Source organism: Fundulus heteroclitus, chromosome 24 (assembly GCF_011125445.2).
Source record: "Fundulus heteroclitus isolate FHET01 chromosome 24, MU-UCD_Fhet_4.1, whole genome shotgun sequence".
Lineage (NCBI taxonomy): Eukaryota > Metazoa > Chordata > Actinopteri > Cyprinodontiformes > Fundulidae > Fundulus > Fundulus heteroclitus.
In genome coordinates this window covers 25682975-25699465 of record NC_046384.1, presented here as the reverse complement: position 1 = coordinate 25699465, position 16491 = coordinate 25682975, and the positions used below count along the sequence as shown (strand labels likewise).

Sequence of the window (16491 nt, the reverse complement as noted above, 5' to 3'; positions counted from 1 at the left end):
TTAACGAGTGATTGGGTTCCTTGTTCCAACCGAGATGCTACTTTTCCGATCAAAACACAGACCGATGTTATGCCGAAAAGTGCAATAAAACCGTGAGAGCCGACATGAGTTTTGAAACTGCAAAGCGGAAGATCAAACGTGCACAGCACCGCGTTCATAGACCAGTGTGATGCATTCAGGAGCGTTAGAAAGCTATGGTGCATTCAGGAGCATGGGACATTTCAAACTTACAAGGAAAGAGGCATAAAACGGAATAAAACTTAACTCATACAATAATGTATTTATCCAGAAACAGCGTGGGCTTTCTTACAATACTGAATGCTCTATATGATATTTTTTGATTATGCACATCTGTTAGCTTTTTATTCTGAAAAACCTATAATATTACATATAATAAAATATAATATTACAGCAGCAAATTATCAAAGTTTTTCAGGGGATGCATTTTGTTTTCGTCTCTAGAATCCTCGCCGATGATATAATATCATGTGTGTGTGATGAGTGCAAGTGAAATTAAACTGAGATAAGAGACTGAAATAAATTCAACATGTAAATTCAATTTCAAATTCCAACTCTGTATTTTTATCATAAAAATTCGACTTTGTTCGTGAAGAAATGTTACGATCGTTTTTAGAACAGAACTGTGAATAATAATAATAATAAGATGAATAGACCTCACCTAATCTGATCTGTTTTATGTGGTGCTAGTAATTCAAATTAAACAACTTTTATGCAAATGGAGATTACCTTAACTTGTTAAAACATGATGATAACATCATGTGAAAAAATAATGTTTTAAGAATAATGATAAAAAAGAAATGTTTTTGAAGAATTGATCATTCACATTTTTTGCCTTTTATTCAATTTAAAACATGCACTCTGACTCTATTTAAATATTCACCTGTCTTGAAAGCTTCCAAAATATATCAGGGAGAGTCTATTTTTCAAAATTCTCCCCTCCGGGGCTCGGGCACCGGCATAAGTACACCCTCCTACTTTATAATGTGCGGCCTGCTACTTTAAAAAAGTTTGACTGCCCTGCAGTTGTATAATTGCATTCAATTCACCCAGGATGTATGGTCTCATCTCTTTTAAATAGTGGTCCCATACCTGAAGGTACATGTAAAAATCTTGATATTTTAAATCAAACTTCCTCTACAGAGTTTGGAAACTAGCAATTTGGCCTTTCTTAAGAAATTTATTTAGAATATTCATACTACCTGGTGTAAAATTTGTGTTATATCTTACATTTTCTTACAATTTTAAACCACATCTCCAAGGTGAATCTAGTAATAGAGTTCACTTCATTTTCACTTTCCTTAAACATCCTATTTGCTATCATAGATTGTGCATGATTTCTATTTGTTTCCACTTTGTCGTGTAGTCAGAATCACCCCAAACCATTATAGGCTTGAGCTGTGCTGCATAGAAATAGCCTTCTAAATTGGGCAATGCCAACGTGCCCTCATCTTTAGGAAGTTGAAGTGTTGAGAATTTATTCTAGGTTTAGCCCCATTCCAAATAAATCTAGAGATTTTTTTGTCCCTCACATTACTCCCAATTCTGCTATTGTTACATTGGTATACCTAGACAAATGCGTTTTACTTTTCTTTTTTGTACTACTGGAGTCTAAATAATGATTCAGGACCATGTTCCAGTTGCCACCACAGACTAGTATTCCTTTTTATTTCCAGACCAATATTATCAAACACTGATTTATTGAAGGATTTATCACATTCTGGTGGTGCATAAATATTAAACAATGTGACCATTTGGTCTCCCAGTTTTCCTCTTATCAGAATGTATCTTTCATCTTTTTCTTAAATTTATTTTAAACATTCAAATTTGCCATAATTAGAAATTAGGATTGCTCCCCCCTTTTACATCCTCCTTTAAATTAACTATAGAATGTATTTCTAAAGCCCCTATTATTGAATTTTTTGTGCTCCATTTCAGACAGATGGGTTTCCTGCAGGAAGATTATATCAGCCTTTTCTTTCTTGAACTTTGTAAGAACCTTACCCCTTTTTATTGGATTATTTAAACCATTCACATTTAGTGAGGTGAATCTTGCAGTATCAGGTTCTATTATGACTAGAAGAAGGTCGTGAACAATCTGACCATGACAACACAGAGAACCCTAGAACTTTAAGAAAACAAAATGGAAAAAAGAAAATATTGTCTCCGGTATACAGAGGAACCACTAGTTGGTCCCGGTGTCCCATTGGTAGGAGTGGGGAAAATCCTCCTAATAGAGGAGGGCCCCTCTGCAGACGTAGGTTTTGACTCGAAGAGTCCACCTTCCGATCTACGCAAGTCCAAAATTATTTTTGTTTTGCCTATTGCCAGATAATGTCTTTGCAAAGGCTGAATTTTAGGGAGGAAAATAGCTAAGTCTTAACTCGCCATCTTTTCTTTTCTTCTTTTAGATATAATAGAATAAATTAAAATGGTGGAATAGATAAGTATAAATTAAGTCGCCACAGTGTAAAATAGTAAAAATAATCAAAGTCAAAAATATCAAAATGTCTTTTTTGTAACTTTACGTTTCTCCCCTTACTCAGTGAATAATATAGTTGAAAAACAAAAGGCTCTTATATAAAAGCAGATACCTCCCTTTTGTTACTTTTTGGCCTCATCTCCTGAACTCCTGTAGTGTCTCCCTTGCTCTTTGTTCCGCACTGCTTAGTGTGTCTGTGCTTGTGATTGGTTGGGACGATGTAATGACTAATATTAACCTACATGGCTAGAATGCAAAAAGAAGATTGTTATTCTATTAAACTTTTTATTTACCCTTTTTTCTATCATTGATATAGATCTGTTGATCGGTAATTATCGTCCAGCTCTTGGTCAGCGGTGTCTGAAACTTGACTCCGTTCTCCTTTAGGCTCTTCTTTATGCCTCCGTAAGCTTTGTGTTTTTTTGTACCACATCAACAGCATTGCCATGGTGAAAGCATATTGGAATTACATTTATCTTTAGCCATTTCTGCCAGGCTTTCTTGAGGACCAGTTATTTTGTGTCAATCCGGAAGAAGTTGACAACAATGGATCTGGGTGTTGCTTCCTGGCCAGATCTCCGTTTTTTTATTTATTTTCGTAGCTCTTGGATTTGCATCATTAGGCCAGTTTTGGGTTCTTCAAGTCACCCCTACTCATCCCACCATTCAGTTTACGAATTTAAGTTTCTTAGTTGTTTTTGAGGGGTTCAGTTACTTATCTACTGGCAAGCATTTAGTTATGCTGCCATCTCCCTAGTTGTCCAACCAGAATTCCCCTGAATGTTAATGTATGAAAGAAGTCTAGTCAAGGATTTACTTAGTGTATTCCTTTGTTTTTCCTATGTCTGTAATATTTCTGTTCATGTACAGCACTTTGAATCATCTTGTTACTGAAAAGTGCTATACAAATAAACTTGCCTTGCCTTGTCTGCAACGCGAAAATTGCAAGGGGTGGTAATAAAGTTGGTAAATTAAACACCACAAGCTTAAATTAGTACCTCCAAAAGCACCATGCTAAAGAGCACACAGACTTTTTTTAAAGGTCAAGCCTGATGCCTTCACTCACATGGCAAGGTATATGGTTCATTCATAGTATCGGACTGGTATCGGCCAATATGCTCAGTCCAGGCATCGGTATCGGATTGGATAAAACTGGATGGTGCATCTCGTGTGGGGATCCCCAAGGGTCTATCATGGGTCCCTTCCTATTCAATATCTACATGCTCCCTGTAGCTCAGATCATAAATGACAACAACATCAGTTACCATAACTACACAGACAGCACACAGGTCTACAACACCATGTCACCAAGTCACTATGAAGCCATTCAAGCGCTGAGTAAATGCTTTGAAGAAATTATTTTGGGATACTTTCGGAGGTGAACTTTGACACGGGATGTTTTCCCGTTCATTTCATTTCGTGCCAAACAGGAGCATATAGGCGTCTGAAATTAGAACTTGAATCTAATATAGGTGTCTCGTAGCATCAATACGTGTGTTATATGTACCTATTATACTTCTAGTGTACATTTATTAACTTATTAAAATTAAAAGATAAGCGTAGGATGTGCGTATGCTGCTTTCCTGCGCTTACGCGCCGTAATGCGTCCGGTGTATTTCCTCCTCAAGACTAAGAAAGTAGAGTACACTACCCCAATTCTAAAGTCCTGACACTGGCTCCCTGTATCTCAGAGAATAGACTTTAAAATACTCCTGTTAGTCTTTAAATCCCAGAATGTCTTAGCATCTAAATACATAAAAGACCACTAAGGTCTTCTTGCTCAAGCCTACTCTGTATACCTAGAAACAGAAGCAAACATGGAAATGCAGCATTCAGTCCCTATGCTCCACTTATCTGGAACAAACTTTAAGAAAAATGGGCTGAAAGCTTGAGTTATTTTAAATCAAGATTAAAAACACATTTGTTTAGGGTTGCCCTTGACTGCTGCGCAGTGGGTAGCGCTGCTGTCATGCAGCAACAGCGCTACTGGGTCTTTCTGCATGGAGTTTGCATGTTCTCCCTGTGCATGCGCGGTTCTCTCTGGGTACTCCGGCTTCCTCCTACAGTCCAAAAACATGACTGTTAGGTTAATTGGCCTTTCTAAATTCTCCTTAGGTGTGAGTGTGTGCGAGAATGGTTGTTTCTCTGTGTTGCCCTGTGATAGACTGGCGACATGTCCAGGGTGTACTCCGCCTCTCGCCCATTGACAGCTTGAGATGGGCACCAGCACCCCTCGCGACCCCCACAATGGATAGGTGTGTTAGATAATGGATGGATGCCTTTGACTGTTGTAGTTAAACTGTTAACTGAAACATCAGCAAACAGACTTAAATCGGAGGCAACTAGACTTTAATTCAGTTCTTTCTGAAAACGTTTTGACACCTATCCAGGAGTCTTTGTCAAATCTGGTGGCTCGCACTTGAGCAACCTGTAGTTGGTGCACTGCCGGTTTAATGACATGGAGGCACATTCTAAGTCAGATTCAAATCAATGGCCCACCCGCCACTGTCCTAGGTTCTTAGAAGCTATTGCTTGGTGTAAGTGGACTACTTGGTCCTTGAATCATGATGAGACTGCTGATGTAATCTCGATGGAATGTGTTGGAAGACCAAGCTGTAATAACTTGGGAGTTGGAAGCGCAATCATCCCCCTCTATTTCGTGATGGCTTTTCTCTTTTGAGCGATATAGCTTCCTCCACCTCTCTTTCAAATAAGCTGTTCTCCCTGTCCAAAATCTGGACATCATTGTCATCAACATAGTGCCCTTTGTTCTTGAGGTGCAAACGGACTGCTGAATCTTGCCCCAAGCTGCTGGCCCTCCTGTGCTGTGCCATGCGTTTATGTAGCTATTGTTTAGTTTCTCCAATGTAGGAGTCTGAGCAGTCCTCGCTGCGTTAGACTGTCTTTAGGATGAACCAGTTTTTGTCTGAGAGTGTTATTATGTTTGAAATTTACTGGTATGTTGTGTTTGGAGAAAATTTGCATGAGTTTCTCAGAAATTCCTGACACATCTGGCATCTCTCTGTTCTCTCCTCTGTGTTTGATGGTGTGTTGTTTTTTCTGCCAGCTTTGTTGGCTGACTTGAATAAGACCCACTTTGGGTAACCACAAGCTTGCAATGATTTCCTGATGTGCTTGTGTTCTTTTTGTTTCTCCTCTGTGGAATGCTCTCACCGCGGTAACTCAGAGTTCTGATAACAGAGAGTTTGTGCTCTGGTGGGTGATGTGAATCAAAATGCAGATTTTGGTCTGTGTGTGTGCTTCCGGTACACCTCAATTTTGAGACCCCCATCTCCCTCAATGTGTACCGCACAGTCCAGAAAAGCCAACACGTTCTTTGCATCCAGTCAGAACCAGCGGTGGTTGGTTCTGACTGGCTGCACCGTTGTCACCCACGGGGTGTTTGTAGGTCTTCCTGGGTGCCATTCACCTTGTGGCCGTGAACTGTCGGTGGCAGGAATCTCGACTAGAAAAACCGTGTTGTGTCAAAGCCGGTCGCTGTTGGATATGAGGCATGGCACTTATGGTTTGCACACACTACACAATACCTTTAAAGCAGGATGTGGGTCCACTGACTGGGAACTGGCAGATCCTCTGTCCAGTCTTAAATTGCTATTTAAGGATGTTTCTGCTCGTAGGGAGGACTACACAGAAGTCACTGGTTCACCATCATATCCTCTTGACTTCTGTAGTCACCGATGGCTAGAAAATGTGCTGGTGGCAGAGCTTGCTCTCGAGATTTTGCCCTCATTGAAAACATACATCAGTGCTGCCAAAGCAAAAAAGGTTACAGAACCGTGCTCAATGTCTTTCAATAAAGCTGAGATGATTGTGCATGATGACCTCTTCCCTGCTAAACTCAACTTCTTTCTAATGGTTGCCAAGGAAATCACACCATTTTTGAAGCTATATCAAACAGACAAACCCATGCTGCCATTTATGTGCAATGATCTCACAGCTATGCTGAAAAGTCTAATGGAGAAGTTTGTTGAGCCAACTGCGATAAAGAATGTAACTAACCCTTTAAAGCTTCTCAAAGTGAACCATGAGGACACAGATAACCACATGGATGTTACCAAGATGAAAGTTGGATTTGCCACAGAGCGAGCCCAAAAACTCACCACTACCCTTCGACTTCTTGTGGAAACTGGCCGCATCGACGCAGAGTGCTGTGATGATGTACTTAGGGAGTTTGGCCACTTTTTTGACCACAACCTAATGTCAGTCTCAGATTTCTTTAGAAAGTTCAGTCCACAGAGTGATAGGTTGAATGAATTTTATCATGAACCTTTATCCAACAAAGCAGAGTTTCGCCATCTATGGGAAGCAGTAAGACTTGATCCTTTCACATGGTCAAGCTATTGAAAGGGTTTTTCCATTAACAAAGAGATGATGGTAGAGAACCTCAAAGAACATTCCCTGATTGCTCAGTGGATCATCTATGACTATACAAAAGAACTGCTCCTTTCTGCATCTGTTGCCCTGCAAAAGTACCACAAGTATTTCGATGATGAAAGGCTTAAAAGGCAACATCAACAGAAACAACACAAGAGATAAATAATTAATGGATGAGATTACAGAGATGAGGTGAAAAAGAGGATAGAAGAGGATGTGAAAGTCCTGGTAAAGTATGCTGATGGAAAGGCAGAAAAATCTAAATCAGAGAGCAAACTACCTCATTTCAAAGTCTAACGGACTTAGAAGAGCAGCAAAAGAAAAAGTGAGAAATCTTGGGGTCTTAGAGAAAATGTTGGCAGAGAAGATGAAGGAACTGAATGACACACTTTAAATATATCTTAACCATTTGGCTTTACCTTGTAGTATTGTGGTCAAGAGCTGTTTTTTTCTCAACAGAAAGTTTATTTGTTTTGATTCACACAACATACATCACACTTAATGCGAATGTGTAATCAGTTTTGTTAATAAAACAAATTGTGTGTATGCATAAATTTGTATCACATAATGCAATTTACAACTATTTACAGCAGGTTATGGTACTGGAATATCTTTAAAACTGACCTTGAAAGTCCTTGATAAGTATTTGAATTTGATCATGGAAAAGGTGTATGAATCCTGTATTAAGCAATTTAGATTTTTTTTCTGTAGGAAATAGAGAAAAACTTTTACTTTTTTCTATACTAATTTTTTTTTCTAAATTGATCAAACTGGAAAACAGTAAGAGATGCACAATTTTCTACAGTTAGAGATCTGTAAAGAAGACATCTTAAATCTTCTTACAAGTCTGTAGTAGATATATTAAATGCTCTGTGCTAACGGGCAGTGATCGGTTAACAACCATCCTGCTTTAAAATGCGAAAAAGAGGATGTTTTTTTGCACAAAGTAATGTTTCATATTTTCTATTAAATGTGTGTCAAATTTAAATGTTTTAAATGTGTTGTGTTAATGTAAGCAGTACAGCTTGTCATGTTTTTGTAGTGAAGCCATCCATGCCTGAGACCACGGCTCTTGGAGCAGCGATGGCAGCTGGAGCGGCAGAGGGGGTGAGCGTGTGGAGCCTGAACCCAGAGGACCTGAGCGATGTTACATCGGAGAAGTTCGATCCTCAGATCAACCCTGAAGGTGCAAAGAGCCGCTCCCCCTCCAAGATAATGTAACAGCGAGTTTTTTTTAATTTATTTGTTATTTGAAGTTTTAATAAACATTTTTTTCCACGTAGAGAGCGAGTTTCGATACGCAAGGTGGAAAAAAGCGGTTGAGAAAGCCATGAACTGGGAAACGACACAGCCTGCAGTTAATGGAAACGGTAAGTAAAAAAACATAAAACAATAGGCATAAACTCACTTATTTTCAAGTAATTATAAACTTAAAAATTGCTTAACCGTTTATTGTATATATTTAACTAATAATTCATGCAGATTTAATGATCTCAAAGAATCAACCAAAGTATGTTACAACATTCTGCACCTCTGGAGCTGCTCTTTGGTTGGTTCACAATGGCTCTTCATAACTTTGACAAAGAATTACAAAGAACCAAATTAATGCTTTTAGACTTTATTATTATTTTTTTAAATGCTGCTTTTAGCAGTTTTTCCTTTATTTTTCATAGAATGTTTACATTGAATTTCCACAAGAGAATGATATTAGAAGATTTTTTTAGATCTGTTTTGCTTGTCATTTGGTTGAAAACTATTTGCTGTTTAATTTAATTTTCCTCAAATATCAACATTCCATAGAACAAAATGTAGCCACCCTTTGTTTTATGTTTTTATTTTTCTCTTTTTCTTTCTTTCTTTTTTTACATAAAAATAGAAATAAAACAGTGGATATTTACCATATTTTGTGGACTATAAGACACACTTGAAATCTTTAAATCTAGTTTGTTTCCCTGTTTATACCCTGCCTGACTGATTTAAAATGAAAAGCTAACCTAAGCGTAGGACACACATAAGCTGCTTTGCAACTTGTCTGGTGAGTTTCCTCCTTAACACCACTCTCTCTTGGGAGGGAGAGCTATCCGTCTCTGCCGGGAGGACAGAGTAGTAGTTAGGCTACGCTGCCCTGTTTCTAACATAAGGCCAAATTAACGTAACTTTTATGTTGAATTAACTTAATTGGTTGCTGGGCTGCACAGTGGAACAGTGGATAGCACTGCTGCCTTGCAAAAAGAAGATCTTGGTTCAGTGTTTCCCCTATAGAACTTTATACAAGCTGTCTTTATACAAGCTGTCTGTCTCATACATAACTGGTACGCAGGTACACATGCGCGACACAAATCAGGAAAGCGTCGATTGTCTTACTACGTGCCTTTGCGTACTACTTGACCATCACCTTATCAACACCAGTTTTGAACTACTGTTGAAGATGTCCAATAAATAACAGACATTAAGCAGCTTCTTTGCTGTTTCGCCACCTACAAAGAAAAGGCAAACTGGGCTAGAGCCAAAGAAGACTTTTTTTCAGAAAAGTGGCTCCAAGATGTGCCAGGGCTTGAAGCCAACGAGGAGCATACTGAAATGTGGTGCAAGATTTGCCGCTCGCATCCAAATCTAGCAGACAAAACAGGTGCGTTTTAAAAAGACTCAAAGAATTTCAACCATCCTTTATTTGACAAACATGAAAAGAGCAAGGAGCACATGAATGTGGTGCAAGCCATTGCTAATAAACAAGCTAGCTGATAACAGTGACTTGCAGCAAATCTGCACAGAGCGTTTTCAGTGGTTTCTGTCAAACATGCTTGACATTGGAAACATTTCAAAGACCACATCCATCAAATTTCAGAAGGAAAAGCTGACCATTGGAGAATGTAAGGATGAACTCATGGTAGCCATTGGACAGTTCACACTTCTGCTTGATGGTGAAGGCCGCTACAGGGCACACACTATGCCCTAATGCGGATGCTGACAGAGACAAGACAAACATACTCAGGGGGTTAATTGAAGAGTTTGAAATCAAATATGACTCCCTCAAGTCATGTGATCATTTCTTAGTATTTGATCCTTCAACATGGCCTGAGGAAATGAAAGACCTCCACAGTTTTGGAAACACAACAGTTTGCCGCATTCTCAATAAATATGAGGCCACCTTGCAGCTTGACAAAGACACCACTGTGACAGAATGGATGCACTTAAAGCAGGCAGAAAAATGCCTGGGAGCCTCATCTGTGTATGACTTGGTCCAAATAGTAAAAACAAGTAACCCAGTTGCTTACTCCAACATCAACAAGGTGGTTAAGCTGTCTCTTACACTGCCTTTAAGCAGTGCAGCTTGTGAGAGGGGATTCTCCCATCTCATCATAATAAAAACCAAGTACAGATCTCGTCTGTCACATGCTTGTCTCTCAGCCCTGATGCACATTCACCTGTCAAAGCAGACCACATAAACATCTGACCCAAAGCCAGCTGTTGACCTGTGGATGGAGGCAGCTAATCGGAGGCTAAACCAAGGACAGGGAAGTGCATCTGCAGCATCTTCATCATTTACCACACAGGTGTTTGAAGCAGAGGACAGTGGGGGCAAAACTGAGGAGGACAGTAGGAAGACTGAGCTTAATAAGACCACTCTACATATGGTTTGAGTACCAACCACCACCTCCTGGTACTCACCTGAGTAACTCAACAAAAATATTATGTACACCCCTGTTTATAGTGTAAATTTGTACATTTTGAAGGTTACCTGCCTTTCTTCCTTCCTTTTTTGAATTAAAATCTCTTTCAAATCAAAATCTGCCAGAGTTTATAATATTTTTGAGCATAACTTTTTTTACATTTTTATTTGATTACATTTGGGATCTGTTCCTGATCCATTCATGGGGTCTATCTAGCAACAAAAATGTGTTTTCTAAATATAAAGCAGCCATCTTATTTCAGTGAAGGACTCAGGAAGGTGGATTTTTTATTCCAATAGACACACTTTTGGCAATTTGCGGCAAATTGAGCCCTTTTACAAAACGCAGAAATATTTATTAAGGAAGGTAAAAATATGTTGTGACTCTGAGTGCTTTCTCCTCTTGCGGGAGTGTGAGTTTACCTGCGTGCAAATGCAGATTACTCTGAGCTTAAAGTAAATGAGCAACAACTCAGCTTAGGAGAAACATTAAAGGTGGCTGCACTCTTGATTGTACTGGGCATCGTGCAGACTTATTTCCCCGAGCAGTCTATAATGTGACGTTATGTACGCACTCGTAAAACTGAGCTCTGCACGTACCTGTCCACGGACTAATTTCCACCTTATTATGTGGGGGTCGAGAGACAGAGATGTGATCTTGTGCTATTTTGAAAGAGTAATTGAATTTTTTGTGTCCATTGAACAGGAAATGGTCCCAAAATAATATATAATAAAGATTTTTGTGTGTGTGTGTGTATATATATATTAAAATATCTTTGATATTTTTAGATGCAGTCAATAGATAATGTAAACCTGTATCATATTGTAATAACCTCTAAGTAAACATGTTGTGAATAAGGATGCTTTTTTTACACATTTTTATTAAAAAAAAAGTTGTTCCAACGTTTTGAAAATGAGTCTGTTACGCTTTTTTGATACCACTTCTCAAACTGTAGAAAACCCCCGCTCACACGGCACAGATGAGGCTGATCCATCCACAGATGGAGTACAGAGAAATTGTAATGAAGGGCGGAAGAGGTTTGGCTAGATTGCCTTTTGGTTTTTCCAGTATATCATGGGACCTAGCAATATTACCCTCTGCCAAGTATCTGTGCACCTCCTGGATGGCATCAGCTTGTGGGACTTTTGGTCTGCCTGCCCACTTCGATGTCAAGATGTTGCCAAAGGTTATCTAAAAAGAACAAATTGCCATTTTAGTACATGATTGAAAAATAACAAACAAATAATGCTCAAAAACATGCCTGAAGTGGGGGCAGACAGCTTTTGTAAAGATGTTCCTGGCTGGTGCTCATTTGTGCTTCCGATTACAGATGCACATTCTGACTGTAGTCTGCTGATGGTCTCATTGTACTTGGAGGAACTGCGGAACCCGAGTGATTTAAATCTGGGGTCTGGAAATGTTGCCAGGGTCAACACAGTTAATCACTTCAGATTGGAAGCTCAATGGTTAAAAATGGGATAAAGAATAAATTAATAGGAATTATCAATAAAGCAACTGTGAGTAAGTTGTAAAATGGCTGTGTACCTGAATTTATCATGGGTGTATCTGGGACTTCGTTCTCTTGCTTAGCCGCTTAGCCCTATAATGTCTCAGCATTGAGGAGGTGCTTTTGTTTAAATAGGAAAGTTCTGTTGCACAAATGTGACATTTAGCCTGCAGAAAATAATAGGAACAGTAAATTAAGAGTCACTTTGAAATGATTTTCAATTCAGATAGACCAAGTGGAAACTCTGAGAACAGGATGAAACAACCAGGAAATTAAAACAAATACCTTATTTTCCGGGTTGAGATCAAAATGGTCCCACAGGGCGGAAACCTTTCTTGTGGCTTGAGGATCTCCAGAATTATTGATGAATTTGATGAACCGCTAAAGATCAAAGACTCTTTTGGCAGATGCATCCCGTTGACAGATACCCATCCTGATAAACACAGTTTAGTGCGTCAGACTCGTCACATGACTTTCTCATAGTGATGCGCCGACGCATCATTGTTGCCGGACCCATCACACATATGTATATAAGGGCTGTCAAATGATTACAATTTTGAATTGCATAATATCAATAGTTAACTAAAGATTAATCACAAATTAATCACATATTTTATCCTTTTATTTCTGAATGTGTAAAAGCCTATTTAGGCATTTTAATATGCAATTTTGCAATAAATGACACTAATAAAAAACATGCTTGTACAAAAAATATTTTTATTTTTCAAGCACTTTTCAAAATTGGAATGAAAACATCCTAGTGCCATAAAATGTTAAACTCTGGCCAATAATGGCTAAATCGCCACTCGTAACGCCCTGATGTTTACACAATGTGTAAACAAATCTGTAAGTAAATACCTGTTTTCATGCCGAAATATTTTTTCGCCTCTTAAACAAAGATAGACGTGGTATTACGCATATACATATAAATTAATACTAATTTTATATTTCAATAAAGTCACAAGTTTTATTGTTAATTTTTTTAACTCTCTCACACACATCTAATTCTGAACTTTCACACCAACAACAATAATTTCTTTGTATATTTGTGCATGCTGTTTATAGCCCCATTCATATACACACTTTTTTTTTAAGCCTGAAAAAAGGTTTTAAATTTCCAGGTCATTCCAGAGTCTTACACTTTGCGTGCAACTAGAGCAGGAGCTTAATACCCTTGAAAGAGAACTGTTTAGCACAGCTTGCATGTGCTGACACTGTAACTCCAGGGTACCTCATTTGGCAATGTGATTCAACCTTAGTTTATATCCCATTAATATTAATATCCCATGAATGTATGAAACCCCTGTGGAGATAACATTTCTTATAACCATAAAACACACTCGAATCACATCGGCAATGACAAGGTATCAGAATTCTCGCATGAGCTACGTCCGTTAACTCTTGGTGTTCAAAACACCATGTGGACGCATTACACAGACTTTCAAACAAACCCTTCAGCTTTCCCTGTGGTTTCTCTGCCGAACCTGTCGGTGCCTCGTGTAAGTTCGGTCCACTTGGCCATCCAAGGAAGAGAGCAGTGAGAGTGGAAAACGTTGGTCATTTCAGCAGCGGGCTAGCCTGCGGCCTAGCCGAAACATGGTTGGAACAGAAGTGGGCCGGTCCAAGGCCCTCCAGCAGTCTCTGACCCAGTTGCAGTCAAGTCCCCGGCATTCAGCTGGCGATTTCAGCAGATTTTGCTGTCAGATTGTGGGCTTTTGGGGGCCTTGAGCCCCATGTGAGGCCTGCCTCCTCCTTTGTCTCAGGCAGGAAGAATGTGAAGACTGAATTCCATGTGGCTCGCAGGGGGTGGCTGGTATCCCCTGCCCCCTCTGCTTCAGAGTCCCAGGCAGAAGATGTGAAGACACTGAGGGGTACCTCATTTGGCAATGTGATTCAACCTTAGTTTATATCCCATTAATATTAATATCCCAGTGCAAAGCTTGCTGTGGGAGTGTTATTGTTTCACCGTGTCCCGTCTACGGTGAAGCACCCTCGGTGGACCCAGCTCGTTTTACCCAGTCAGGCGACCCCCACTTACTTATTACCTTGAATGTAGGACGCATAAAACAGACAAGTATACTTTCAGCTATATTTTATCTGCGTAAAGACAGAGAAACAGTTACAGTCACACCAGCGCTGATGGGCTCCTGATCGGCAGGAAGCCCCGATTTCTCATCACAGAAACTTTATATAGGTATCTAGGTACACACCCATACAAGGGCTGTACACATCCAAACTGTGACATCAGCAGAGAAACTGTGTCTCCTCCGGGGTGGTATCTGATAGACATGTGCCAATCTTTTTGGGTCGGTGGCATCTAAGTGTGCCATGCAGTTCTGGGATAAACAGCTCGTTCCACTTGACCTCGTTGATATCCTAACAGACCCCCTGATGATGTGTCATAATGGCACATCACCAAAGATGATCAACCAGTGGGATGACAACTCTCAGTCTGTCCCTCTCCCAGAACAGTCAGTCATTCCGTCTAGTCCAAGCAATCCAAGCAGTTCAGCTTCTGGCTTCCAGAGTCCATCCATCCGTGATCTCCATGGCAGTCGATAGTGCGGCTCAGTCTCTGGGGTCACACAATCTCTGCTGGTGTGCCCGAAGGGCACTTTGTAAAAAACAGTCCAGTTGTCCGTTAGCCCCCCCTGTTGGTGTGCCCCAAAGGCACATCACAACGAAAACAGTTCCAAGGAGTGGGCCGGACAAATCACAATGGAAACATCTTAGCATCAATCAGCATGAATACTTCATAATTTAGCATTTTTTAGTCAAGACCACAGTCCAAGCATTTTATCTACAATTTAGAGTTCAACTATTTGAGCTAGGCCTGTTTTAGGTTCCTATGCGCACATTATTTTAAGTTTACTTTAGACTAAGTAAGCTAAGACTTGTTCATTAACGAAGGCCAAATTCGTCTACTCTACCTCCACCCCAAGAAACCTCCTACTTGGTCCTCCACTCTCCATTCCTATGGACAAACATCCATCACTTTCAAACCTCACAAATCCAAGAGTACCAGTAGGGGGCATCAGAGGGCGGGCTGAGCCTCCAGCAGAAAAACCCCATCTCTCTAAGAAATGGTAAAAAACCCGATAGAGCCCAGTCTAGGGCACTCCCACTCTGGGCCAATCTGAGCGAGAAGACACCCTGTATTGAATCTAAATATTAGCCCTACCGAGTAGTTTATGGATCTGTGATAGCCATCAGATCCTGGCTTTCTATATAACAAAGCAAAAAGACTTCAAGAACTGTAGGTCCTGGTGTGTGTGTCTGTAACAGAGAGTTTTCATTCTTAATCATAAAACCATAGCGATCAACTTAAGGCAACATCACAGTATAAACATCAAAACACATAAAATTAAACATGGTGATGGAAGTCAGTGGAGAAGAGAAAGGAAAAAAGAGAAAAAAATCAGTTTTGTGATATAAAAAGAGTCTGTACGTCAATAACGCAAGTAAAAACCGTCAGGTCAGTCTGAGCACGTGGCAGACATGAATCTATTTGTGCATAAGTGGTCAGCTCAGAGTTCTCAGGCAACTGCTCCTTTGTTGCAAAAAGGAAAAATATATATATTTTTTTTCTTTAAAAAATGATAGTTCTCTGGCATGTTACTCCCAAACTTCTTAAGTCCTCTTCTTGTTCCTCAGCATGGACAAAAACGATTTAGTTGGATGGTAATGAGTGTTCTGTCCTTTTTCAGGCAATAAGCATTTTATCCCCAGTAAAATGCTCTGTGAAGATGGTTGGCAGACACCAGGCCTTGTTTACTGTTGAATAACAGAAACAAAGTGTAATTAGTGTTCTTCAAGACTCCCAATCCTTCTGTCATTTACCTTCTTCAAACACTTTCACATCCAGATATTTCCGTACACAATTATTGTGCTCTTAGCTTAACCTCCTTTACTGTAATCATTAGATCTTGCATTTACTCTCATATTAAAGGAGAAATCTGAAAGTTCAACATTATCTGCAGCAGCATTTCTCTATAATTCTTTCCCATGTGTGTCTCACCTTACAGTGTCCAACAGTTGAAAAATCTCTGCAACAGAAATTTATCATCATATGTTCCATGGCTACTGTGTCAAGGTTAATCTCAACTTATTTAGCACACAAGGAATTGTATTAAAACCTTTCAGAAACTTGTTGCTGAACCAGCTTTAAAAACACCTCACATTTTTCTAAAAAGACCAAGAGAAAAACCCTTAAGTTTGTAAAAGAAAGCTCCACTATGTATATTTGCAGAATAATGTTGTGATATTAATCAGAAGCAGCCTTATGTACTTCTTGTCTTATTTTGAAAAGCTCAGCTGAGAAAAAGAAAGTGTGTGCATGCCCCCTCGGGCACACAAAGTCATGATTGGTTGCTATTCAGGAAGTGGGTGTAGCCCAGGGCGGAGACAGGAAGTAGTTC

General features: G+C 39.6%; 1 protein-coding gene across 7 annotated transcripts in view; it reads left to right on the top strand.

The window, feature by feature from the left end:
- gk (glycerol kinase) overlaps window positions 1-16491 on the top strand; it is a 118524-nt gene that overhangs the window by 75015 nt on the left and 27018 nt on the right. For 6 of the 7 annotated variants that reach the window (XM_036128088.1, XM_036128085.1, XM_036128084.1 and 3 more), the window contains 2 exons: window positions 7938-8081; window positions 8179-8265. In XM_036128088.1, the coding sequence (XP_035983981.1) occupies window positions 7938-8081; window positions 8179-8265 (231 nt within the window). Of the gene's footprint in view, window positions 1-7937; window positions 8082-8178; window positions 8266-16491 lie in introns of those variants that run through there. The other variant, XM_036128089.1, reaches the window with a different exon arrangement.